This window comes from Hylobates moloch, unplaced genomic scaffold (assembly GCF_009828535.3).
Source record: "Hylobates moloch isolate HMO894 unplaced genomic scaffold, HMol_V3 SCAFFOLD_13, whole genome shotgun sequence".
Lineage (NCBI taxonomy): Eukaryota > Metazoa > Chordata > Mammalia > Primates > Hylobatidae > Hylobates > Hylobates moloch.
The window spans coordinates 49,226,695-49,254,184 of NW_026652288.1; the positions used below are offsets into that span (position 1 = coordinate 49,226,695).

At 47.8% G+C, this 27,490-nt stretch overlaps 2 protein-coding genes across 5 annotated transcripts in view; one reads left to right on the forward strand and one right to left on the reverse strand.

Annotated features, from left to right (window-relative positions):
- The window catches only part of LOC116480947 (SAP domain-containing ribonucleoprotein), an 80,625-nt gene extending 63,113 nt beyond the window's left edge, over positions 1-17,512 (forward strand). The window contains exons 16-18 of one of the 4 annotated variants that reach the window (XR_009209510.1): positions 9,238-9,327; positions 12,270-12,440; positions 16,942-17,512. Coding sequence is in view for 2 of the 4 variants with exons in the window: in XM_058427032.1 (XP_058283015.1) it covers positions 9,238-9,327; positions 12,270-12,311 (132 nt within the window). In the remaining 2 variants the exon portion in view is untranslated. Of the gene's footprint in view, positions 1-9,237; positions 9,328-12,269; positions 12,557-16,941 lie in introns of those variants that run through there. The other 3 variants (XR_004251388.3, XM_058427032.1, XM_032173465.3) reach the window with 3 other exon arrangements.
- Positions 12,560-26,656, reverse strand: GDF11 (growth differentiation factor 11). Its single transcript, XM_032173463.3, has 4 exons — positions 26,040-26,656; positions 20,816-21,213; positions 19,919-20,300; positions 12,560-12,812 (listed from the first exon to the last, which is right to left on the reverse strand). Exons 1-3 carry the CDS (start codon positions 26,479-26,481, stop codon positions 19,920-19,922), a joined length of 1,221 nt encoding a protein of 406 aa, XP_032029354.1. The 5' UTR covers positions 26,482-26,656; the 3' UTR covers positions 12,560-12,812; position 19,919.
- Positions 26,657-27,490: the final 834 nt, after the last annotated feature.

Sequence of the window (27,490 nt, forward strand, 5' to 3'; positions counted from 1 at the left end):
AAAATGTTGATTGAACCTGATGTCACATAATTCAGTGAAAGAGATTCCTCAGGGGCCTTTAGAGAACTTGGGATTGGATCTACGTAGATAGAGGTTAGATCCTTGTCTAGTCCTCTCATATGTTACCTTAAATAGATATCTTTTATTGTTAGTCGTTAATTATTAGGGTTTATGAAATCAGCAAAGCCTAGCAGCCCAGATTTTCAAGGTCTGAGAAAGAGAAGATAGTTTGGCCGGGCATGGTGGCTCACACCTGTAATCCCAGCACTTTGGGAGGCTGAGGCGGGTGGATCACTTGAGGTCAGGAGTGCAAGACCAGCCTGGCCAACATGGTGAAACCCGATCTCTACTAAAAATACAAAAAATTAGCTGGGCATCGGGCTTACGCCTGTAATCCCAGCTACTTGAGAGGCTGAGACAGGTGAATCGCTTAAACCCAGAAGACAGAAATTGCAGTGAGCCAAGATCCTGCCATTGCACTCCAGCCTGGGCAACAGAATGAGACTTTGTCTCAAAAAAAAGAAAGAGGCTGGACGTGGTAGCTCACGCCTGTAATCCCAGCACTTTGGGAGGCTGCGGCGGGTGGATCACCTGATGGGTGGATCAGCTGAGGTCAGGAGTTCGAGACCAGCCTGGCTGACTTGGTGAAACCCTGTCTCTACTAAAAATACAAAAATTAGCCTGGTGTGGTGGTGGTGGGCACCTGTAATCCCAGCTACTCCAGAGGCTGAGGCAGGAGAATCTCATGAACCTGGGAGGTGGGGGTTGCAGTGAGCCGAGATCACGCCACTACACTCTAGCCTGGGCAATGGAGTGGGGCTTAGTCTCAAAAAAATAAATAAGAGGGCTGGGCACGGTGGCTCATGCCTGTAATCCCAGCACTGTGGGAGGCTGAGGTGGGCGGATCACCTGAGGTCAGGAGTTCGAGACCAGCCAGGCCAACATGGAGAAACCTTGTCTCTACTAAAAATACAAAAAAAAAAAAAAATTAGCTGGGTGTGGTGGTGGGCACCTGTAATCCCAGCTACTCGGGAGGCTGGGGCAGGAGAATCGCCTGAACCCGGGAGGCGGAGGATGCAGTGAGCCGATGTCACGCCTTTGCACTCCAGCTTGGTGACAGAGCGAGACTCTGTCTCTAAATAAATAAATAAGAGAGGGAGGGAGATGGTTAATAGGACTTTGTGGAGAAGACTGATTTTGTCCAGTAACTGTTCTTCCACAACCCAAATTTTAACCCTTAGTCATCTGTCCAAATATATGCTCATTTTTCTTTCAGCTAAAGGGAGTTTTCTTGTTGCCTTGGTTTGGATCTGATTCTTACCAGCCTTTGGTGATTTCGCTCATTTATTTATTTGTTTATTTGTATTTGTGTGTGTGTGTGTGTGTGTGTGTGTGTGTGTGTGTATATATATATATATATATATATATTTTTTTTTTTTTTTTTTTGAGAGGGAGTCTCGCTCTGTTGCCTAGGCTGGAGTGCAGTGGCGCGATCTCGGCTCACTGCAGGCTCTGCCTCCTGGGTTCACACCATTCTCCTGTCTCATCCTCCCGAGTACCTGGGACTATGGGCGCCCGCTGCCACGCCCGGCTAATTTTTTGTATTTTTAGTAGAGATGGGGTTTCACCGTGTTAGCCAGGATGGTCTCAATCTCCTGACCTCGTGATCTGCACATCTCCGCCTCCCAAAGTGCTGGGATTACAGGCGTGAGCCACCGTGCCCGGCCTGTATTTGTATATTTTTCAGATAAGATCTCACTCTGTTGCCCAGACTAAAGTGCAGTGGCGTGAAAATGGCCCACTGCAGCCTCAACCTCCTTGGCTCAAGCAGTCCTCCCCCATCAGCCTCTCGAGTAGCTGGAACCACAGGCGTGTACCACCATGCCCAGCTAAATTCTTTTTTTTTTTTTTTTTTTTTTAGAGATGGGGTCTCACTATGTTGCCCAGGTTGGGCTTGAACTCCTGGGCTCGAGTGATCCTCCCACCTCGGCCTCCCAAAGTGCTTGGGATGGATGTGTGAACCACCACACTAGGCCACCATGATTTCACTTCTTATCTAGAAGAATGAATGGCATTGTTAGCTTAAATTTTGATTGTGATCTCAAACTTTGTTTCAAGGACCAGGAGAAATATGGCAATAAAAGTAATAGCTAACATTCATTGAATACCTTTTATAGTTCCTGTGTGCAAAGCACTCTTTACACGTGTAATTTGTATCTTGGAGCAGGCTTGAATGTCTGTCTTTTCTCTTCCAGGTATTGTTTTCAAGGGCTCAGTTTGGAACTGTATCCTACAATGGAAAATACAGTGATACTAAGGGTATTTGGTTTTATTAAATATAGACCCTGGAGCTGGGCATGGTGGCTCATTCCTGTAATCCCAGCACTTTAGGAGGCAGAAACTAGGCGGCAGAGGTGGGTAGATTGCTTGAGCTTAGGAGTTCAAGACCAGCCTGGGCAACATGGTGAAACCCTCTCTCTACAAAAAACAAAAATTAGTTGGGCATGTTGGCTTGCGCCTGTGGTCCCAGCTGCTTGGAAGGCTGAGGTAAGAAGCTCCCTTGAGCCTGGGAGGTGGAGGTTGCAGTGAGCTGACATTGAGCTACTACACTCCAGCCTGGGTGACAGAGTGAGACTGTCTCAAAAAAACAACACCCCCTCCCCCCCCAAAAAAAACCAAACGAATATATAGACTATGCTTTCTGTTTTTATATAGGTACTCTCTCCTCTTTTGCACAATTATTTCTCTCTTTTTTTTGTGACGGGGTCTCACTCTTTCTCCCAGCCCGGAGTGCAGTGGCGCAATCTCGGCTCACTGCAAGCTCTGCCTCCTGGGTTCACGCCATTCTCCTGCCTCAGCCCCCCAAGTAGCTGGGACTACAGGCGCCCGCCACTGCGCCCGGCTAATTTTTTGTATTTTTAGTAGAGACGGGGTTTCACCGTGTTAACCAGGATGGTCTCGATCTCCTGACCTCGTGATCCGCCCGCCTCGGCCTCCCAAAGTGCTGGGATTACAGGCGTGAGCCACCGCGCCCGACCTATTTCTCATTTTTATAAATGAGATCTTAAGGAAAGCAAACAAGGCAGGTATTACGTACCATGAGGTGTGCATATACTGAAATTACTGGCATCTGTCAGTTGGTTGGCTTGGTGTTTTAAATCTTGAGAAGGAAGAGGAAGGAGGAATTGAAACGTATGGATTAATCTGAACATCCAATGCCTGTGTTTGGCCAGTAAGGACAGTTTTCTCTTGATTTTGGGTGCAAATTGTTTGTTTTTAGGAGTATAGATTTGATAGGAAATAAGGGCACTTCAGATTCAAGCACTTCTTCTCACACAGGAGTATGCATGGGAAGAAAAAAGAGATTTTTTAGCAGTTGAGGGTTTGAGGGAGGGTAGTGGGGGAGGGATGAAGAAGGGAAAGGTTTGCAAATGCATGTGACACTGAGCTAGAGGGGTCACTGGCTGCCTGCAGATGCCACAACCCCATTTGTGCACTTGAGCATGGCCTGAGGGAGCACTGGCCTGATGAATGCAGAGAGACATGTGTTTTGATCGAGGTAATTTCCCTCAGATGGGTTTCGCCATCCCATGAATCAAAACCTGTCAGCAAGGAGCTAAAGATGGAGTGAAGTTTATTGTACGTTTGTTTCCATGCGACACCGTCACGCTAGAAGGGTCAAGTGAGAGAGATCATTAGAACTGTGTTGATTTAGTGGGCCCAGTTGTGCACTTTCCCTGCAGGGAAAGGAGGAAAGAGGCTTTAAGAGAGGAGCTGAGGGGTGCTGGGTGGGGAGGGAAGGGCAGCTATTTGTGGGGGTTGGGGGAAAGATGTATTTTTGTTGTTGTTGTTATTGTTTTCCCCTGGAACCCCTGATAGGTTTAGAACAGATGCTCTGCCTGTATCTCCTGAAGAGGCACCAAAGATCTTGTTTAAAAGGGAAGCTAGGCTGGGTGTGGTGGCTCATGCCTGTAATCCCAGCACTTTGGGAGGCGAGGTGAAAGGATTGCTTGAGTCCAGGAGTTTGAAACCAGCCTAGGCAACATAGCAAGACCCTGTCTCTATTTAAAAAAAAAAAAAAATTAGCTAGGCATGGCACATACCTGTAGTCCTTAGCTACTCAGAAGGCTAAGGTTGGAGGATTACTTGAGCCCAGGGATTCAACATTACAGTGAGCCATGATCATGCTACTGCACTACAGCATGGCAACAGAGTGAGGCCCTGTCTCTAAAAAAGGTGGGGAGCGAGGCAGGTGGCTAATGGAGAAATCAGACTCCCCATTTGAGGATATAGCCAAATAAAGAACCAGGAGGAGCAAAACTAGCCCACACACTCCAAGTGGACATACGTTGGGGGAGGCTTGGCCTCAGGGTTTGTGCTTATATGTCTGGGTTTCAAAAGTCTTATCTCCTCTGTGATTTGAACTTGCTGAAGTACTGCTAGTGCTAAATTGAATGGAAAAAAAGTTTATAACGGTAGTTTAACAAGATGGTGATCTAGTCTTGCCTCTCCACAAGAAGAAAGGCTCCATTTATTTTCCTGAAAACTGTTTCCTACTTGGCCAGGAGACTTAGTGAAGATATATCAACTAGAACATTCTAGAGGTTCTCAACTTGAAATCCCCATTTATATTCTCTATTCACTTTATCTTAGTGGTAGTAGATCAAGAAAACTTTCCCCCTTGACTTTGTTAGTAAAAAATGTGGTGGGACTTAATGTTTGTTGGAAACCTTCCTTATTCTTTTTTTTTTTTTTTTTTGTGAGACGGAGTCTGGCTCCGTCACCAGGCTGGAATACAGTGGCGTGATCTTGGCTCCCTGCAACCTCCGCCTCCCAGGTTCAAGTGATTCTCCTGCCTCAGCTTCCCCAGTAGGGACTACTACTCGCCACCACACCCAGCTAATTTTTGTATTTTTTTAATAGAGACGGGGTTTCATCATGTTGGCCAGGATGGTCTCTATATCTTGACCTTGTGATCTGCCTGCCTCGGCCTCCCAAAGTGCTGGGATTACAGGTGTGAGCCACTGCGCCCAGCCTTATTCTTTTTTTTTTTTTTTTTTTTTGAGGTGGAGTTTTGCTCTTGTTGCCCAGGCTGGAGTGCAGTGGTGAGATCTCGGCTCACCGCAACCTCCGCCTCCCGGGTTCAAGCGCTTCTCCTGCCTCAGCCTCCCAAGTAGCTGGGATTACAGGCATGCGCCACCACGCCCGGCTAATTTTGTATTTTTAGTAGAGACAGGGTTTCTCCATGTTGGTCAGGCTGGTCTTGAACTCCTGACTTCAGGTGATTTTAGAAAATCCTTCCTGGGATTTTCTCAAAGTGGTGAGATTACAGATGTGAGCCACCGCTCCCAGCCCCTTATTCTTTTATTACGTCTCAACAAATGGAATAGCCAATTAGGCAAAATTAGAAACAGATTCAGCTGAGAAAAACATTAGTACAAGATTACTAACTGGAGCCCTTTCCCTAGATACTGTTACTTATAAATTGTAGGTATATGGTATGATAGAAGGGGTCCTAGTATTCTTGACCTGATTATTTGAGTGATGTGATTAAAATTTACAGGTTTTTTTAGCTAAGGGTTCTGGTGATCCTTCCTCCTTGGGAATTAAGCACTTAATTGTCCTACTGTTCTTCCAAAGAAATAACTTAAGTGAGATACCTTGGGGAGGTGGTAAAGCTAAGAAAGTGGATTCCTGAATCCTCGTATTATTTGTGAAATTTTGGGCGAGTCACTTAATCTCTCCAAGACTAAATTTTCCTATCTATGAAATGAATTTAATTACAGTGCCTACTCCATAGGATTATTATAAGAAGTAAATGATGCCAGGTACAGTGGCTCACACCTGTAATCCCAGCACTTTGGGAGGCTGAGGCAAGAAGATTGATTGAGCCCAGGAGTTCAAGACTAGCCTGGGAAACATAACGAGACTCCCCTCTCTGCAAAAATTAAAATAAAGTAGCAAATGAGCCTGGATGCAGTGGCTCATGCCTGTAATCCCAACACTTTGGGAGCCCAAAGTGGGTGGATCACCTGAGGTCAGGAGTTTGAGACCAGCCTGGCTAATGTGGTGAAACCCCATCTCTACTAAAAACACAAAAATTAGCCAGGCGCGGTGGCACGCGCCTGTAGTCCCAGCTACTCAGGAGGCTGAGGCGGGAGAATCACTTGAACCTGGAAGGTGGAGGTTGCATTGAGCCAAGATGGCACCACTGCACTCCAGCCTGGGCGACAGAGCGAGACTCTGTCTCGGGAAAAAAAAAAAAAAAAGGTAGTAAATGAGATATTGCATGTAAAGAACTGCACACAGTACCTGGCACATACTAAGCGCTCAAATGTTCATGGCTATAATGTTATTATTTTAATTTATTATTATTAAGGACAAGAATACTTATTTTTTTCTTTGAACCTGGCTTAATGTTTTTACAATAGTTTAGAGTACATTAATGAGGTACCCGCTGTGGATTTGCTGGTGGTCATGAGAAAGGCAGAAAAACTGTGTAGGCAGTAGTTTATTCTAGTAATAAACTGTGATTAAATGATAACTTGTGTAGGATTCTTAATTGCTTCGTAACCATCATTCTTTCTTAGGTCCCTTCCTACTCACTAGAAAGCAGGTGCAGCAAAAGGGAGAAAATGAACATCTTTCTCAAGCTGAAAGAGTTAAAGAAAGACCAAGACAGTACTCCTGCCTGCTGTGTTCAGACAGGTGGACTAGTTAAATTGAGCACAGAAAGCTGGATAGCTGCCCTGCTTTTGATTTGTACAGGTGGCTGCTGTGGCCATGGGGACAAAGGCAACTCCTTGGTTGGGGTTGAGAGTAGAGGCATTGAAAAATTCCTGTGTTTCTGTAGGTCTTTTTGTTACCTTTGCTTTTGACCCTGTAGTTTTGGGACACCCAGAGACACAGCCTGCCTATAGACTGTAGGAATATAATTTCCTTGGGGTTTAAAAACAAATCCAGCTCAGAAGCAGCACACAGACATTCTTTAAAAGTTTGTTTGAGGCCGGGCGCAGTGGCTCACACCTGTAATCCCAGCACTTTGGGAGGCCAAGGCGGGCTGATCACCTGAGGTTGGGAGTTCGAGACCAGCCTGACCAACATGGAGAAACCCCGTCTCTACTAAAAATACAAAATTGGCCGGGTGTGGTGGCACATGCCTGTAGTCCAGCTACTTGGGAGGCACAGGTTGTAGTGAGCTGAGATTGTGCCACTGCACTCCAGCCTGGGTAACGAAGTAAGACTCTGTCTCAAAAAAAAAAAAAAAAAATTAGTTTGTTTGAACTCTTTTGAGACGGAGTCCCGCTCTGTCACCCAGGCTGGACTGCAGTGGCATGATCTCAAATCGCTGTAGCCTCCGCCTCCTGGGTTCAAGCTATTTTCCTGCCTCAGCCTCCCAAGTAGCTGGGATTACAGGCACCTGCAGCCATACTTGGCCAATTTTTGTATGTTTAGTAAAGACGGGTTTCACCGTGTTGGCCAGGTTGGTCTCCAACTCCTGACCTCAAGTGATCTGCCTGCCTTGGCCTCCCAAAGTGCTGGAATTACAGGTGTGAGCCACTGTGCCCTTGTTTGAACTCTTGATCTGTCCATCTGTTGGGTTAACTTAGTAAATAAAGTCAAAGAAACTTTCCTTCTGTTTAGTGAGGATAGGTATATCGCTAGGGAGTAGAGGGTCTCTCGAGATTATGAGAGAATGAGATCTTTTTATTTATGTGCCAAATTTTAGAAAATCCTTCCTGGGGGAAAGACACCCGAGGAGCCTACCTGATTTCAGATGTTTTCTAATCCTGAGGCTGAGCTTCTGATGACTGGTGATAAGATGTGAGGGGGAGGTGGAGAAAGAGAAAATAACTGTTAAAGTGGGCTAAATAAAGTGGTAGCGTTTAGGTTCTGATAGGAAAATATATAGACTCTTATACTGAGCAGTGTTGGACATGAATGTTACAAAACACCTAGGATAATGGCCAGCTCCAACTCATGGTAAACTGAAATATTCTCTCATTCCCAGGCAGACATCATGAGTTTCATAGATGCTTGGAAAATGTCCACAGCATCTCTCTTAGAGAGTTGACCATGGCTGTCACCTTGATTCACCTGTTTTAAGAATCATTTCACAGCCGGGTGCGGTGGCTCACGCTTGTAATCCCAGCACTTTGGGAGGCCGAGGCGGGCAGATCATGAGGTCAGGAGATCGAGACCACGGTGAAACCCCGTCTCTACTAAAAATACAAAAAAAATTATCTGGGCGTGGTGGCGGGCTCCTGTAGTCCCAGCTACTCGGAGAGGCTGAGGCAGGAGAGTGGCGTGAACCCGGGAGGTGGAGCTTGCAGTGAGCAAGCTCCACTGCACTCCAGCCTGGGCGACTGCACTCCAGCCTGGGCGACAGAGCGAGACTCCATCTCAAAAAAAAAAAAAGAATCAAACTATTCAGAGCATTCTATGGCTTTGCTGGGTGTTTCAAGCAAATAAGTTTTTCAGAAATACCACCCTGGCCCTCTTCCCCTTTATTTCCTTGGTAACGTGTAAGCATTGTTCAGCAAGTAGTTTGGGTATCTTCTAACTAGGTGTTACTAGGTGTAACTGGGTGTTATTCAGTGAAACCTCAGTTTTCCATATCCCTCAACTGCCAGAATTGCTTGAGCATAGAAATTTGTTTTATGGGTGTTTCTTACTGTTTATTTTATTTATTTATTTTTTTGAGATAGAGTCTCACTCTGTCACCCAGGCTGGAGTGCAGTGGTGCAATCTCAGCTCAGTGCAACTTCTGCCTCCCAGGTTCAAGAAGTTCTCTGCCTCAGCCTCCCTAGTAGCTGGGATTACAGGCACCCACCACCACACCCGGCTATATTTTTTTGTATTTTTAGTAGAAATGGGGTTTTATCATCTTGGCCAGGCTGGTGTTGAACTCCTGACCGCCTGATCCACCCGCCTCAGCCTCCCAAAGTGCTGGGATTATAGGTGTGAGCCACCGTGCCTGGCCTCTTACTGTTTCTTTACCCTACTTGTCTTATGAGTATTGAGGCCCTGCCTAAAATTAAGTTTTTAGTCATTCTGGGTACAACATAGTATATGCTAGCTTATTCAGTTTCTTATGTATCTTATCTCTTTATGTGATCCTTAGTTCTTGGCACAAGGTTGGTTAGCACCTTGTGACCAATAAGTTATCATTTCATTCCCATTTACTTGGTGAATGGAGGCTAGTTTGTTTCAACTCTTTCCTTTGTCCTTGAACAGTCCGAAGATGATGAGAAACTGAAAAAGAGGAAGGAGCGATTTGGAATTGTCACAAGTTCAGCTGGAACTGGAACCACAGAGGATACGGAGGTAAAAATATACCTGGAATGCTTCATAGACATTGAAGGGAAATTAGAGTGAATAAAATGGAGAAATAGTTTCCCCACCTATTTATTTATTTACTTATTTAAGTCGAGTTGGGGTCTCTGTTGCCCAGGAAGTGAGAGTGAATAAACCGAGTAGAGAAACACTGTTTTCCCACCTACTTCTTAATTATTTATTTATTTAAGTAGAGATGGGGTCTTATTCTGTTGCTCAGGCTGGTCTCAAACTCCTGGGCTCAAGCAATCCTCTGCACTCAGCTTCCAAATTGCTGGGATTATTATAGGCATGAACCACTATGTCTGGCCACCTACCTACTTCTTAAGTGCCCAAATATTTTGCTTTTTCTTGATAACTTTTTTTCTGGATGAAGTGGCAACACTGAATTCCATCAGTATACTTAATTCAGTGTTAGAGTCTGTTAGACTAGTGGCAAAGAGTATAACGTTTGGAATCAGGTAGGCTTGGATTCTAAAATTGGCTCTGAGCTGGGTGTGGTGGCTCATGCCTGTAATCTTAGCACTTTGGGAGGCTGAGGCAGGCAGATCTCTTGAGCCCAGGAGTTCGAGACCAGCCTGGGCAACATGGAGAAACCCTGTCTCTACTAAAAATACAAAAATTAGCTAGGCATGGTGGCACACACCTATAGTCCCAGCTACTCAGGAGGCTGAGATAGGAGGATCACTTGAGCCCAGGAGGTCAAGGCTGCAGTGAACCTGGATGGTGCCACTGTACTCCAGCCTGGGCAATAGAGTGAGACCTTGTCTCAAAAAAGAAAAAGGCGGCCGGGCACAGTGGCTCACGCCTGTAATCCTAGCACTTTGGGAGGCTGAGGCAGGCAGATTACCTGAGGTCGAGAGTTCAAGATCAGCCTGGCCAACATGGTGAAACCCTGTCTCTACTAAAAATACAAAAAATTAGCTGGGTACAGTGGCATGTGCCTGTAATCCCAGCTACTCTGGAGACCGAGGCATGAGAATCTCTTGAAACTGGGCGGCAGAGGTTGCAGTGAGCCAAGATCACACCACTCCAGCATGGGCTACAGAATGAGACTTGCTGTCAAAAAAAAAAAAAAGAAAAAGGCTTTGCCACTTAGTATTAATAGGTTATAGTACTTCCTGAGCCTCAGTTTCATCATCTAGGAAGTGGAGATAATATACCTACCTCATAGTGATATTTAAAGAATGAAACGATTCTGTATAAAAAGGGATAGTTTAAAAATATTTAATAAGAACTGATTGTGCCTAACTCATTTCTGAAAAAGGACAGTGGACTCAAATGAGACTTCCTGTTCTTGTCACTTTGATTACAGATAGTTTCTCAAAATGAAAGAATCCCAGCACTTCAGGAGAGCAATGTGGGAGGATCACTTGAGGTCAGGAGTTGGAGACCAGCCTGGGCAACATAGTGAGACCTCATCTGTACTAAAAGTTTAAAATAAATTAGCTGAGTGTGGTGGCATGTGCCTGTAGTCCCAGCTACTCCAGAGGCTGAGGTGGAGGTTATAGTGAGCCTAGATGGCACCACTGTACTCCAGCCTGGGCAACAGAGCAAGACCGTCTCAAAAAAAAAAAAAAAAAAAGTATTATTAGGCTGTTCTTGCATTGCTGTAAAGGAGAAATACATGAGTACATGAGACTGGGTAACTTATGAAGAAAAGAGGCTTAATTGGCTTACAATTCTGCAGGCTTTATGGGAAGCATGGTGCTGGCATCTGCTTGGCTTCTGGGGAGGCCTCAGGAAGCTTACAATCATGGTGGAAGGCCTTAAACAGCCATATCTGGCAAGAACTTACTATCTTGAGGACAGTACCAACAGGATGATACTTTATGAAAAGCTTCTTTTTTTTTTTTTTTTTTGAGATGGAGTCTCGCTCTGTCGTCCAGGCTGGAGTGTGGTGGTGTGATCTCAGCTCACGGGTTCAAGTGATTCTTCTGCCTCAGCCTCCTGAGTACCTGGGATTATAGGCGCGCACCACCACACCCAGCTAATTTTTGTGTTTTTAGTAGAGATGGGGTTTTACTGTGTTGGTCAAGCTGGTCTTGAACTCCTGACCTTGTGATCTTCCTGCCTCGGCCTCCCAAAGTCCTGGGATTACAGGCGTGAGCCACCACGCCCGGCCTATGAAAAGCTTCTTTATGAATAAGTATCAGAGTTAGTCTTTTAAATTAAACCCTGAAAATTTTAGAGTCAGATCAGCTAACACTCTTCACTAGAAAAAAGCCAGAGGAGTTTGTATTCTGCGAGGGGCAGTGGTCGGGAGTGCCCATGAAGGACTTGGTGCTGTTCTGTGAGTCACTTCCAGAACCAGAAGTCTTCCCTCACCATTCTGTGTCCTCTCCAGTGTTGTCTCCTTTAAAAGATCTGTGATAGGGATTCACCCACATACCACTCACTCCCTGTTCGTTCTGTTGGCATCAAAGATTTATATGCCTTTTTTGTGAGTTGGAGTCCTAAGGAGTAGCTACTGTCTGGACCTGACTGCTCAGAAGGGCATCTCCTTCACCACTATGAATAGCATTGGTTAATCCTTTATCCTCTGAAATCCTCCGTCTCCCCATTGACTGGAAGACTTTCCCCAGCCTGTGAAGAGCCCATTGTTTCCAGGCTAGCTTGATCTCAGGCTGAGTGGCCCTCTCTGCTTCAGGAATCTTCCCATTTTCTACCACTGTTCTTCTCTCTGTCCCTCGCCCCCAATAATCTTCTTTACTCCTCACCCTCCTTACCCATTAAACTTTCCAGCTCCTACTGGATAACTGGAAGGATTGGAGAGATTCAGGAATGAAATCTCTAGCTACCAAGCTCAAGTCTGGGCCATCCTTCCTTCTCGGGCCTTGTGACAGTTCATGTGAGTTTGGATTAAAGCAGCCAGGAACCCAGGCAACTATTGTCTTCAGTCTAATTTTTTTCTTCTTGCTTCTTCTTTACAGGCAAAGAAGAGGAAAAGAGCAGAGCGCTTTGGGATTGCCTGATGAAAAGTTCCTGATACTTTCTGTTCTCCAATGTTTTCCATTTCTCTCATTCTTCTTGGTCACATATATGCCTAAATGCACAGTCATGTGCCTACGTCCTGCCTCGCAATGAGGGAGCATGTACCCCAGGTACATCTGTGAACTGCGGCAGCAGTTTGACTTATTGCTGTTTCAGCTTTAAGGTTGTTGTGTTTTTGTTTTTGATTATGTTGCTTGTTAATAAAAAAAAAAATAGAAAAGAGAACAATGTGTTTTATTAGGTGCTCCTTTGATTTATTGGAGCCAGATTAGACCAGATAAGGGGAGCTTTAGGAGCAAATATTATAGAGAATTGGCCATAACACCTTTATCCCTTAGAAGAGAAGACAAGGAAAAGGATTGAGTTTACCTTTTAAGCCTATTTATTCCCTTCTGTCATACTCACAAGCGTTTTTTATCCTCTGTGAAGAGGTTAAGTTACCCACCCACCAAGTCTTTGCTCCAGCAGCTTGTAGTGACCCGCTGAAATAAAACAGAGAACATGGGAGGTTTTAGGTGTTGCAAAGGACATAAATACAAGGGCAGTGATTAGTAGCCTTCTGTTACTAGCTAATAATGCAGACTTTTTCTTGGATAAAATGGAGTCCAGGTTCCCACATTAAAGGAAAAGGGCCCTGATTTCAAGGGTGATGTGATACGATACTATGTTGGTCAGTCAGTTCAGGAAGGGAGATGGGCTGGATATCCCTCAGAGACAGAAGAAATTTTGTATGCAGAATCAAAGCATGACAGAGGATGTCAGAGCTGTTACGCATTGTTAGCTAAATCATTGGGAACATAAGCAGTGGAACTGGAGGCTTCAAGTTCATGTAGATCTGAAATCTTCTTAATCTTTTTGGATATGTTATTGCAGAGTTTCTCCTCTTAATTTTTATATAAGCTTGGTTTTTGTTTGAGTTATTTTTGGTAATAAGACTTAGGAGCCTGGCACCTTACCTGAAAACTTTGGTACTATGATCAGGTCCCATGTTGCTGTGGTGTAATCCTTTATCCTTATTTCTACTAAAACCTGTCTGGTTTTGTGCTTAATGAAATGGTAATAGTTTGATCACCTTTCTAATGTCAAGATATCTCTTTATTTCTCTAAAGTCTCTGGTTGGTGAGGAAGGCAGGGACCTAAAGTTTAGATACTTTAGAAAAATTGTGCCTTGGAGAGCAGATCCAAAAACTGCTGCCCATTTGTTGTGAAGTTTGCCCCATTCTGAGACTTGGAGAAGTGAACAAAAGGGAATGCTGGTTAAATTTTTGACACCTCTTCAACCAAATAAACCTTACAATTGGAATGACCTTCCCTTTTTCCCTCTTTGCTGTCTGCCTCCCTTTTCTTTACCTCAGGCTCTGATCTTGGGGCTAGCTTTCCCTCTCTCTACTCTGCCTTCATCTGAAAACAGAATAGATCTGATTTGTAACTTGAGAGATTATAGATTCACTAATGGTTTCTACCTGAATATGGTTTTAAAAAGAGAAAAATACATGAGAGAATAGAGCAGATGCTGATTATGAAGTGGAACAGTGGATCTTTTGGAAGTTTTCTTCACTTTGTCTCTTTATCCTCTATAACCTTCCAGAAAGATATTCAGCCTTACTTGCCAGGATTCTCTTCTTGAAGCCTAATTATTCTCCTCACTCATCTTACTTCCCCTAGATCTTTGAACAGTGTTTTCCAATTTGTGAGGATTTTTTTTTTTTCTTATTAACTTTTTTCATCCCATTTCAGCAGCTGTTCCTGTGTTGGTCAGAAGTCTCTAACCTCCAAGCCAGGTGAAGTCCTCCCCTTCCTATCTCATTATAGTCATTCCCCACATACTCTTTGAGCATGAATAGTTCAGGATGCCTTTTTCCTAATTCAGTTTTAAAATAGTAATTCCATTTGGAGATGGAACAGACATTGAGGCTTGTAATTGTTTACCTGAGATCTTAGTACCCTTCCTTCCTATCCCCCAGTTTCCCTACTATAGCTGATCCAGCATCCATATGTGGTTAACTGATTCCAATTCCTGAAGCTGTGACATTCTCTGCATACCTGGAAGCTCTTAATGAGGGAGTCTATAAAAGCTGTGGGGAGAACTAGCTTCCTCAGCTGTAAGTCTGTACTTTTTTATGGTTCTGTAGGATTATTCTCTTTTTGCCACTCTCACTCTAAACTGCCCAGCCCCCCCACCCCATCTCTTAAGCATTGCTGAAGATAGAGGCTAGAAGCTTCTGTGAGGATGAGGGCTGTAGGAAGGAAGGTGTGAATAAGGGCAGGACTTCTTGGTGTTGAGCTGAGTTCTCTTGCTGTGTCTGACCTGAGGAGTGAGGGAGAAACTTAAGGGAGGATAACTTTTTTGCAGTTCTCTTATATGAGGGCCTCTGGCAATGCCACTTATTTCTGATTATTGGAATCCCCCCAAAATTTAACGTTCCCTTCTCTTGCCATATCTAGACTTTTCTTGTTTTTCCCTTCCAAAGGGATTGAAAATTACAGGTTTCACATCTTTCCAGATTCTTTGAGTCCAAGGTGTCCCCAACTTTCTTGTTATCTCTTTCCCTTATGTTGTTCCTGTATTTAGGTTTCTACCTCCCGGATCACTTTTAATAGGACAGATTAGAATGTAATATTGTTTAGCAACTACTTAGGTTTAATTTCTTGTTCTACCACACTGCCTCTGAGACCCTGGGCAGATAATCATTCTCTTTTCAGACTGTACCAAAAGGAACCCATTGTGAAGGTTGCTGTGTGAATTGAGTGATATTCTCATATCATGTATTCACACTACAATTTGCTTACCATAATTTGCATAGTAATTATTCAATAAATATTAGCTTTTACTGGGTGATCAGGGTACTGTGGAAATACATATTTCTTTCCCTGAGTAGGTTCTAGCTAGGTGTGAGTGCCCTAGTTTGAACATGTTTGTGTGTGCATACACCCAGTTATGCAGCTGTATTTTGAGAAAAAGAAAAGGCAGAAAGAGTCCCATTCACTCCCTCAACCCCAGCTCACTGGCAGGAAAGCTGGACATTGTTGCTTTGGAGCATTGACTTTCCTGCTTCTACCCCACTACAGACCAGAAGCTGTAAATGCCACTGCCTGCTGATTCTTAGCTTGGGGCCCCTGCCATTTAAAATATAGGCAAGGTCAGAGTATAGCATAGCTTCTCATGCCTTCGGTTGGAGGATGTTTTAGGATAAAGAAGAAAAGACTTGTAAAAAGTCATCTTGAGTAGTCTTTTTTTGGGTATTCTCTCAATATAGGAAACAAATGAGCCACAGGGAGAGAAAACCCATTTTCAGCTCAGGCCAAAGTTAGGGGTAGATGTGGGTATGGTTCCCTTGGGAAGATAGAATACATAACACTTCTGCTACTCAACCAGTTCCAGCCTCAGTCTTGTAGTTGGTCTTGGGTGGGGTCAATGTGCTGATAGAACTGATAAGACAGGGAAAACATGGCAGTACACTGAACCCGCAGTAGCGCTGTCCCCAATTCTGGATCAGGTTGATGTCACAGGAGCTTTCCTTATTTTAATTTTTTTTAGAGACAGTGTCTTACTGTGTTGCTCAGCTTGGAGTACAGTGGCTATTTACAGGCCCAATCATAGCACACTGCAGCCTTGACCCTCTGGCCTCAAATGGTCCTCCTGCTGCAGCTTCCTGAATAGCTGAAACTACAGGAGCACACCACTGGGTCCTGCTTTCCTTTTTTTTTTTTTTTTTTTTTTTTTCGAGATGGAGTCTCACTCTGTCACCATGCTAGAGTGCAGTGGCGCGATCTCAGCTCACTGCAACCTCCGCCACCTGGGTTCAAGCAATTCTTCTGCCTCAGCCTCCCATGTAGCTGAGATTACAGGTGCATGCCACCACGCCTGGCTAATTTTGGGTATTTTAATAGAGACGAGGTTTCACAATGTTGGCCAGCATGGTCTTGAACTCCAGACCTCGCATGATCCACCCGCCTCGGCCTCCCAAAGTGCTGGGATTACAGATGTAAGCCACCGTGCCCAGCCAGCTTTCCTTATTTTTTAAAAATGTGAGTCAGGCAATATTCTTTTGCCATTCCCAACTCATATTCCCGGGGAATTGTGCTCTAGGTACATGGGAAAAATTTTTACAGTGAACTGAAAGAATATTTGAGATGCTATTTTAGCCACTCTTGTGTAACAAGGCAAGTTGGATGGCTATGTTGGTTTAGATTTTTGTCAAACTTCATTGAGGAAACCTAGGAACAGGGACTGCAGGAGAATAGGACGCTAGCTGGATCATCTCAAGAGAACCTTTAGCTCTTCCATTCTGTGGAGGCTGGGAGAGGGGTTTTGTTGTCTTTGGGACTGTTTTGGCTCAAGCTTTTCAGAGAGGGGTTGTTCTAGGTGCCCCGTTTCCTGTCCTCTTCCCATCCTTCCTTGGCCTGCATGTCCCAAACCTCATACCACCATGCCCTTAGTGTTTTCTGTCTTGCTCCAGGACCCCATCTTCTTAGTCATTGAATACGAGGTTTCCTGTCTCAGATCCTCTTCGCTTCCGGTTCTCCAAGGTGTAAATGTGGCACTTGATTAGGGAGAAGAGCTCAGCACTGAATTCTAAACTCTTTGACCGCTTTTATTTTTTTTTTCAGGTTCAAGTGCTGGATTGTGTCATGTGACCATCCCAAAACTCAGAGCACCCTATGGCCATCTTTGCCCTCTGTCACATAACTTGAAAACTGCCTGATGGCCTTTTTGCAGTGGTTCCCTCCAGGAAGCCTTGATCTCAGTTGAAGAAGTTCTTTCCCAGCATTCCAGTGCCCCTGTCAGCTCCATACTCCTCAGACACCCTTAACAAAGGCTGTCATGCACACAATGTAACAAATACACAAAATAAATGATAATTACACTAATAATGATATGTTCAGAGGGGCACTGGCCAGGTCCACACACATCATAAGGTGGGAGGGGGTGCTAACTCCCACTGGGTTGCTGAGCTGTGCCCCCCAAGTCCCTTTACTCTGTGCCTCTTTGGGGGTAGGGAGGAACAGGGGAATGAGACTTCAGCTCACAGATTTATGTTCATAAGAGAAAGACCCCTGCCCCCCCCCCCTCCACCCACCACACACACACAAAGGTCTTTATTTGGTGGTATTTAAGGGGCTGTATTGTAAGTGTCCCCCATATTTAATGCCCCAGCTCTCTAGAATCTGTAGAGGGAAGATACCTGATGCTTATTGCCCAATCCCTACTCTGCCAAGATCAAGAGTCATTTGACCTTGGACGGAGATATCATCTGTTCTTCACTTCTCTGTTCCTTTCCTTCCACCAAGGAAATGTGAGTGGTGTTGATGGCCGGGTGTGTCTTGTCCTCCAGGATTGGGGCAGAAGGAAGGATGAAGAACAGGGCCAGAGAGGCTTGGGGTTAGCATAGCTGCTATATGGGTGAAGGCAGGCTGAAGAGCCTAACAGCCCTGCCCATTCCTCTACTGAAAGACCTTGTTTCACTTTCTCACTATAAGAATGGGAATAAGATGTTAAAGCTCACCAACATCACCTTCTCAAGGGTGGTCACATACCTTTGCCCCTTCCACCAACTGGCCAAGGGGGAGAGTCATGCTCTTGGGAAGAATGAGCCATCCAGTTTTGCTCACCAGCTTGGGCTTTACTTTAGTTCAGTACTGTTTTTATCAGACCCGTAACTGCTGGCTCTACTTAGAATGACAGTTTTGCTGAAGGTTCTTATCCCCACCTCTCCTGACATCCTCTAAGCTCTTGCCTGGAGCCAAGAGGCCTGGTGGTGAAGTAAGGATAGGGTGTGGATCAGGAGATTCTCAACTCCTTGGCTTCTAGGCACTGTCCAGCTGGGAGGCAGAGGGGAACTTGTACTCTGAAGCCTGTGACTCCTCTTAAGCCTCACATCTCTTCACCACTACTCTGGTGCCCTGGTTATCTGTCCCACAGCGAGAGGTATTTTATGTCCATAAAGTGCCCGTGGTAAGTGCTCAGAATTCATCTCTTGGCTGTGGCGGGTGCTGTCATTTCTCATTCCATTGAGGGGAAGAAACTGAGGCACAGTGAGTCCAGAGGAGAATGGGTCAGGGTTGTGGGAGGAATGAATGGGCCTAGCTAGTGACTTGTAATGGCAGCCAGTCTCTGCCTGCTTCCTAGCCTTCCAAACCCGGGAGTCTCCATCCTTCCCATCCTCTGTTCTAACTGGCCTTGTCAGATGCTTTTCCCCACTGTACTTTTCCCCTCCCTGCTGCCAGGTACTGTTAGATTCCAAAAATAAAAGGAAAAAATAATTATACACTCTGCTTCCTTGTTCTCCCCTCTTCCACCCTGAGCTTTGGGGTTAGGGGACTAAAATGTCCCCCTTCCAGAATCCCTCCCACCTTGGTCTGCTGGCTCTATTCCCTAGCCCAGAGCAGTGATTTGGATTCAAATGCCCTGTAACCTTCAGCCTCCTTACTGCTCCTTTCTTGACCTCTCCTAACGCTTTGCAGACCCAGGGGACTCTGGGGTCTCTATACTCTTTCTAATTGACCTGAAGATAGAGGCTGGGAGCAGGGCCATTCCAGAGGCTCTTTGGTCTCTCTCTTGGCTGAGGGAATTTGGGCATAAGCAGGCTGCACCCTCTGGCTAAATAACTCAGTATCATGAGGGTGGACCTGAGGGTTTAAAGTAGCTCTCATTATATAGATCCTGGATGTTGAGGGTTCTCTCTCCCACCCCCCCATCCCCAGCTCTTAAACCCTAACCTCTTACTATTTCCATGACAACTGGCTTCAATTCAAGCCATTTGGCTCAGAGAAGGTTGAGTTAGGGTGATGATGGGTTAGAAACTAAACTTCATGTGTCCGCCCTCTTGCCCTTTACTCCCATTCCCAACCCTGGAGGCTTTATACAAGTGCTTAAGTGAGTAGGTGTTGGGGAGAGCAGGGTTTGGGGAATAAGGGATAAATGGGGCACACTGGGCAGGGGCCCTCCTATTCCAGTAAAGCCAAATACCAAAAAAAATGAAAAGTCACAATAAATAAATAAATAAAAATTCCCAAATCTTTTTGCCCCTGCCCTCACTTCCCTTTCCCCTGGCCACTGTTGGAGGGAGAGAAGGAAAAAAGAATGGATTTTTGATTTCTTCTCCGACTGAGTGAGTAGTCAGGGGATCTCCCCAAACTATACCAAGCCCCTCACCTTGCCAGTGGAAGAAAGGAGGCTTGGTGTGGGGCTTTCATTTATTACTCCATTTCAGTCTCTTTCTCAGTGTTTTGTCTCTGCCTAGTCTGTCTCTTCTGCCTCTCTCTCTTTGCCTTCTTACTGCTGCTCTTTTTGTTCCTCTGTCTCTATCACTCTGTCTCTACATCTCTCTGTCTTTTTGTCAAACCTTCTCATCTGCAAACCTCAAACACTCCCCACCCTGACTATGCCCCTCCTTCCCCTTTCCCTCAAACCCCTCACCCCTCAATTCCCACCTGCCTCCCTCTGTTGTATTGCACACTGCTTGGTCGGGGAACAGGGTGTGATGTTCATGGGAAGAGTGGAGGGAGCTCTAGGGCTTGGGGGGATGGGGGCAGGGCTGGGGGTCTTGGGGTAGGGTCTGTGGGGGAGCCATCCTCTATCCCCCACCTTAAGAGCAGCCACAGCGATCCACCACCATGCCAGGGATCTTGCCGTAGATAATCTGCTGCTTGTCATTGAAGTAGAGCATGTTGATTGGGGACATCTTGGTGGGGGTACAACAGGGCCCAGCAGAGCCTCTTGGATTGGCCTGCTGCACCAAATGGGTATGCGGATATTTTTGCATGAACATGTACTCGCACTGGCCGGAGCAGTAGTTGGCCTTGTAGCGCTTAGGTGCGATGATCCAGTCCCAGCCGAAAGCCTCAAAGTCCACTGTGAGGGGATATCGGCAGCAGCGGGACTCGCTTGAGTGCTCGTCGCAGTCCAGACCCAGGTTCCGCCGTGAACGTTTTGTGTTCTCTAGGACTCGAAGCTCCATGAATGGATGCTGAGGGTCAGGGAGAGGGGAAAGAAATGTGATATGGCCCTGAACAGTTCCTCTTCCCTGTTCGTTTCCCACCTGCCAGGGGCATTAGAATAGAGACTGCTGACTTCTCAGCTTTTCCATTGCTCCCACCCCCAGAATTTATCTTCTGCCCACTTTTCTTGCCAGCTAGCTAGCTCTCCTTCAACTCACCATCTCTAATTCTTAATCTTCTGGCAACCTGACCCCCATCAGCCCCTTGGCCCAATGCCTCAACAGCCAGTTTTTGTGTTCTCACAGCTCTTCGATTAACTGACACCTTTACCTTCAAATCCAGTTTTCAGCTGTTGTCTGATTTGGATCCTTGAGAAGTAATAGTTGCCACCCCACTCCTCAACTCCTCCTCTAGAATCAGCTGCTGACCCCAGAGAAGTAATGCTAGTCCCCAACCTCCTTCACATTCCTTGTCTACCTTTTCCAATGTAACCCCATCTCAGGGCCAGGTTACACATATCCACCACCTCAGGCCCCCTGCTCACCAGCCCCTCAGCTCCCGGCCCCAGGGAGGTGACAGCCAGGTCTGTGCCACTGGGATCAAAGGCGTTGATCTCGATGCCCCAGTTGCTCTGTGGCTGGCGGAACCAGCTGTGTAGCACTTGCTTGAAGTCGATGCTCTGCCAATGGCCTGAGCGTGAGTGCAGCTCAATCTTCAGTGAGCGGATACGGATGTGACGCCGGCCTCCGCCCCCTCCCCCTGCGGTCCCTTCCCCAGTTAGGGGTTTTAGTCGCAAGATCTGCAGGTAGACTGTGGCTGGGCGGGGTACAGGCCGTAGGTACACCCACAGCTGGGCCTTCAGTACCTTTGTGAACATCACCTTGGGGCTGAAGTGAAAATGGCAGCAGAGAGGGCTGCCATCTGTCTGTACTGCTGGGTCCGCTGATAAGAGAGAAGGGCACAGCATCAGCAAAGGGTGTTTGTGTAGGGGATCAGTAGTCCTGGGTGGCATTGGCAATTTTGGACTTCTCAGCCTGACTTTTCCAGTTCTTCTTTACCCTTCTCCCATGCCTATCTTATACCATGTCTCCAGTACCTAAAACAGCACTTCCTCTTTAGGATGATGGCCCTATAAGGCCTTACTGATCTGTGTCTATTTCCTAATCCACTTGCCCTAATATATAGGTTCCTGTCTACCAGATAACCTGCAAAATTATTCCTCCACCACCATCCCTACTGTCCAACTTTTCCCACCATGTAAGGCTCCAACATTTTCTGAATCTTTGAAGCTCTTTATAGAAGCCATACCTCTTATCACACCTGCTGCCCTTCCATCACCTTGCCCCTATCTGCTCTGATTTATCTGCTGGACAGGTAGAGCCTGGCACATCCCTCCCCTACAAAAAAACACAGATGGCCTCAGAGAGGGGATAACCCAGGGTCCAGATAGGGAGCATGAGCTAAATTTATCCCATTATGTAAACCAGAATTCAGATCTAGGCTTCTTGCCTCACTCCCATTAGGAATAACACCCAGCAAAATGGAACTATCCAAGCACTTCCTATACATCTGTCTCCCCATTCTCTCTCTCCTAAGAAGTTTCTTCAGCTGCTGCTTCATCATCATCACCATGACTGCCCCCAGCTTTTGAGGAAAGGAATAATTACCTCCATGGTGTTGCCTCCTATTTGCCTAAAGCACCAGAAATAATATTAAATACACCAGATCAACTACAATGCCTTTTTTCTCCCCTGAGCTTCCTTTGGCTTCTCAGTCTAGTGCCAGTAGGTCTTTACAAAGTTTTAACATCCCAACTTTACATTTTGACCCATTTCCCCTTGCTCTGGACCATAAATTGATCCTTCTTGGATCTAATGGATGATTCTCAATAAATATCTGCCTCTGCTTCCATTCCAGCTCCTGTTCACTGCCTTTCCTAAGTCAGCTGGGAGTGCCCTACAACATGTCTCCATTGGACAGAATATGTCTATCCTTACTCTAGATAGGAAGAATCAGGAATGAGCTTCCAGAGCCATATAAGCAGGGTTAGGAAGTCTAGGCCTTTAAGTATCCTCCCCATGTCTTGCGTTCTGCAAAATCAGGATGGACTTAGGATGTCCTGTCAGCTCTTACCCACCCCCACCCTGGGAGAAAGAGGACCTTCTAAGTGAGATGAGAAAGTGCTTAATGAACTTCATATATTCAGGGTATGATACCCAAAGTCTCTATAGCTTTTTTTTTTTCTTGATTATTCTCTGAGGTCCCAGGGCCCTGGTAGTCCAGTTATTTTACTGGCTGGAGCTTCAGTGATGGTGCAATGGAGTAGGGTTTGGGGGGTGAGAATTCAGAGATCAGAAGTAGCTGGGGTAGGGAAGCTACTAGTGAGATGGGGAGTGACAAGCAACATCCCAAATAGCATACTCTACAAATTTCAGCATAGGAATTGTCTATTTTCTTGCCATTAGGTACTAATCTCCATGAGAGTGGACACTGTGTTATTCATACTGTGTCTGTTTTGCTCACCATTGTAGATTTAGTGCCTCCCATAGTGCCAGACAGCACTCAATAAATACATAGTGAATGAACTCCCTGAACTCCCAATCTTAAAGTTATACAGGCAAGTGCCTGAAAGTTCTTCCTGGCATCTAAATTCTGTTCTTTGGGTATAATTGAAGTGGGTTTAATCACTGCCTGATTCCTTACTAACCACTATCTAACCTTACTCACCAAACTTCAGTGTGATACAGATAATAATAATTCTTGCTTCACATGAGTGCTGAGCATTAACTAGAGAATGAAAATAGAAAACAAACCAACATTTATTGAGAAGCTACTACTATTTTCGCATTCTCTACTAAGCTCTAAACATAACCCTCCCTCTACCTAAGCTGATCCAGGGTTTGAAGATGAGGGCTACATGTAAGTCTTTGGTTCCACATACTTGTCCCAGTGGACAGGGGACAGTCAGTTCTACAAGGAGGTAGGACATAGGGAGAAAGAAAAGAGCAGGGAGAAGAGCCAGGGGAGAGACTGGAGATGGTGAGGGAGATAATAGAGAAGAGACTGTTAGAATTGAAGGCAGATTAGTAGATATAGGGAGAGAAATAGAAGTTAGAGTGGAAAGATGCATGGGGATAAGCATGGCAAACGGAGAGTAAGTTTGGGAGTTTGAGAATCCTGATGCGGGGGCAGTGATAGAAAGGAGTGGGTGATGGTTAGAAAGCTAAAGGTGGGAGGAAGCTAAACCTAGTGGGGTAAAGGAGAGAAAGGATAGAAAGGGTACAGACGGAGGAACAAAGGAGAAGCAGGTAGAGCCACAGAGGGAAACGGGGCTCGAGAGAGTCCCCAACACACATATGCTGAGGTCTGATGGGGAGGAAAAGGGGCCACATCTGTGTTGAATTGATCGGGCTGGTGGCAGGCAGCAGGTCAGGTTTAGCAGGCGGCGCTGGTGGGAGAGAGAGGTCACTGCACTATTTTCAGCAGATGCCCAACCCCCTCCCTGCACACCACCTCCCCTTCCCCCTACCCTAACCCCCCCAACACACACACTCCCAACCATGGCTGCAAGGCCTAAGGGCAGGAGGTTGGGCTGAGAGGGCAGGGGCCTCTTGGTGTGGGGAGGAGAGAGAAACTCAGGGGCTGGGCTTGGCTCTCAGAAGGGCAGGGGGCTGGGTTCCCAGGATGAAGGCTTGGTGGGAGAGCCTGAGAGGGTAGAGGGAACTAGGGCAGGCAGAGCAGCCTAGGAGAGGTGGGGGCTGGGGTCTAGGGTTGAGGGCTGGGGGAGGGGAGGGAGGGGGAGGGGAACGGAGGCCATCTCTGCTGACAAACACCTCCCCCGATTAGCAGAGCACAAGTCTCTTATTAAAGCGGGTCCCTGGGGATTAGACTATAAAAGTCTCTTTTTCCTTTTCCCCTCTCTCCCTCCCCTCCCCTCCCCTCCACTCCCCCTCCCTCTCTTAAGAGCTCAGCTAGGCTCTTAAAGGGGACGTACAATACCTGGCCGGAGACCCAGTTCCCTACTTGTACAAGTCCTGGGGTGGCACCGGACTGGAAGTTTTGATGGCATCCTACCAGCTGGTGTCCCCTCCCCACCGACCCAGGCCTCACCTGCACAGCCCAACTCATGTAGGCAGGGTCCCTTCACTTCGTGTATCCCCATTACCAGAGCTAACTCTGGTGGGCTCAGGCCTGTTGGTTAAGGGATGCTAAGGATATTTAGGGGCAAGGAGAAGTCCACAGCCCCATCACCCATCCTGGAAATCTTCACACACACTACACCACATAGACTAGAGTATCTTTTCTCTCTGTAACCTTCATCTTCCAGCAAACTCTTGATCTGAGTTCCTCTATAACTCTGTTTCCTAGAAATCCCACCCCCTACCCCTGCCCTCAGTCGACCTGAGACTGACCCTAGCTTCCATAAGCAGAAGCCTTAAGAATAGAAGGGAAACCGAGGAACCCCAGACCAGATCCCCATGCCTCCCACCCCCACAGCCAGTTTCCTGGTTCTTTGAGTTTAACAGCCCTGACCAAGTCTTGTGGAATTGAGGTCTGCAGAAATACCAGGGGCAGCGTGAGGCACTCAGCCTCCCAGATGCACACCTGGGTTCCTGTGCCTCTCCTATGGGGGTGGGCCACTGGGACTCCCCTCAGCCCCCAGCTTTTTATGACCCATCTGCCAATAAACCAGTCTCCCCCGTCTTCTGTTCACAGCCATAAAACCAAACTCTGTGTGTGTTGCAGGGGGCTGTGGGAAGGGGGCAACCTTGTCAAACCACTAAGGAATAAGAGAGGCCTGGTTCCCTGTAGTTGGGGAGGGGGGGAGACCTCAGTGGGGGAGGAGAAGGAGTCACCTGACCCTAGAGAGAGCTGGAAAGGGGGGGGTGTAGTATTCGCCTGGATTTTCCAGGCCATAAAATTTCAAAGCAGCTCATGTCTATTACATGTTCATCTTCCGTTTGGTCAGGGGCTCGGATGCCTGGGTTCCCGCTCCCCCATCTACTACTTTCTCTTTTTTCCTAGGTCTTCGTCTCTCTCAAGTCCAGCTGCTGTAGGGGTGGGCGAATAACGGATGGAACACTAAGGTTTGAGTAGGCAATGAGTGTCCTTAGCCCCCAGCGCAATGGAGTTGAGCTCTCTGAGCTCGGTCAGTATCAAGAAGGCACAGCTTTTCCGACCCCTTGGGATACTCGGTCTGAGACAAGGGTCAGGATGGAAAGAGTGCCAGCTGGGCTGCCAGGAGGTGTACAGGGCTCTGGGACCCTATTCCTGGGAGAGAGCACACAGTTCTCTGCAGCCGGGTGGGCACGCTGCGAACGGAGAACGGAGTGGGGAGTTAGCGCCAGGGCCACTGGGAAGCAGAGAGCACTGCAGTCCAGCTGGGGCTGCGGGGGTCCTGTAGCCTCCCGATTCTGTTCTCCAGCCTCCCCACCACGGCTCTTCAGGACAGAGTCACTGCCCAGTCCCAGCTTCCCAGGACTCCAGCAAGGATGTTTTTGGCATACTGGGGGTGGAAGGCAGTATCTCGAAACCCGCCCCATATCCCCCCGCCCCAACCTCCGGGAACTAGGCGTGCATACAACTTTGCAGCCCATCTCCACCGCTCGAAAAACTTCTATGAAGTAGCCCCCGCTCCCTAATTCGTCAAGTTTTCGCAGAAAAAGCTTCCGGGCCGGGGCAGCAGGGAGCGCCCCGCTTGGAGCAGAAGGCTCCCTTCGCGGGGCCAGAGCCAGCACCCCACTGCTCGCGCCCCGCAGCCCACTTACTCTCCTGGGCCATGCTAATGACGGTCTCGGTGGTGGCGTGGTACTCGTCCTCCTCCAGGAAGTCCTCGGGCTGCAGCGCGTCGCCCTGGAAGTCGTGTAGGTCCAGGATCTGCTGCAGCGGCGGCGCCTTGGGCAGCAGCTGCTTCACCACCTCGCGGCTGATGTTGGGCGCCTCCTTGAGCCGCAGTTTGCTCAAGATCTGCGACTTGATGCTCTCTAGGCGCAGCTCGCGGCTGTGCTGCCGCCAAACGCACACGGGGCAGCCGTCCGGCTCGGGCGCCACGGACGGGGCTGGCCGGCTGGAGCGCTCCCCCCCGACCCCCGCCGCTGCCGCCGCCGCCGCCGCCGCCGCCGCCGCGGGGCCCTCGGCCGCCTCCCCCCGGGGCCGCAGCTCCAGGGCGAGGAGCAGGAAGCCCAGCAGCAGCGGGGCCGCGAGCACCATGCTGGAGGGGAGGGGAGGGAGGACTGGGGGGCGGGGACGCCGGAGTCCCGCGGGGAGGGGGCGGAGGGAGGAGGGAGGGAGGAGGAGGGGGTCCGGGCGGCGCGGGATTGGGGGCTGCCCGGCCGAGGGGGGACCCGGGGGGCCGGGGGCGGCGGGCGCGCGGGCGGGGCGGGCGGGCGGCCGGGGCGGGCGGCTGGGGGGGCCCGAGCCCGGGCCAGGCCCTTTATAGCCCCGGCCCCCGTGTCGTCAGCGGCGGCGATTGGCTGCGGAGCCAACAAAAGAGGCAGCGCTGTCATCCGAGGCGAGAGAGGGAGCCGGAGAGAGCCGAGGAATAGAGAGAGGGAGGGAGTGAGGGAGCAAGGGCCAGAGAGAGATGAAGAGTCAGAGATATGAGGGGGCGGGGGGGGGGCGGATATAGAGGGAAAGTCAGAGCCAGAGAGACCAAGGAGAATCAGAGAGATAAAGGGGGAAGAGACAGAAACAGGAAAAGGAGGAGGAGAGAGAGGGGGAGACAAAGGAGGAAAAGAAGAGTCAGGGGGAAGACGCAGAGGTGAGAGACTTAGCTAGAGAGGGAAATAGTGTGTCTGTGGGAGACACAGAACCAAGAAGGAGGAAGACTGGGACAACTAGTGGGAGAGTTAGAGCGGAGACAAAAATGGGGAGAAGAGGGGTACCACTAGATAGGGGGAGACAGAGGTCTACAGAGCCAGACCAGAAGAGATCGGGGGTCATGGAGATGGGAACACGGGCAGAGGAACAGAGGACAGACGAGTGCCCTGGGAAAGAGAGGTGGGGAGAGAAATCAGGATGGGGGAGGAGAGAGAGGGGCACAGACAGGGAGACACCAAGGGAGCCCCTGAGGAGGCAGGTGCAGGGGATTGGGGGTGGGGGAGAGGAAAGGCAGAAACTCCTGAGAGAAGGAGCCACAAGAGTCAGCCTTGGTGGGAGCACAGAGAGCCCAGGGGACAGAGGTGGAGAATTTGAGACCAGAGGAGCTCTAGCCACCAGA

Coding starts and splice junctions, on each gene's coding strand:
- GDF11 (XM_032173463.3), bottom strand. CDS start 26,481: ATGGTGCTCGCGGCCCCGCTGCTGCTGGGCTTCCTGCTCCTCGCCCTG. Junction 21,214..26,039: donor CATTAGCATGGCCCAGGAGA/GTAAGTGGGCTG, acceptor CTCTCTTATCAG/CGGACCCAGCAGTACAGACA. Junction 20,301..20,815: donor GGCCGGGAGCTGAGGGGCTG/GTGAGCAGGGGG, acceptor CCTGACCCTCAG/CATCCATTCATGGAGCTTCG.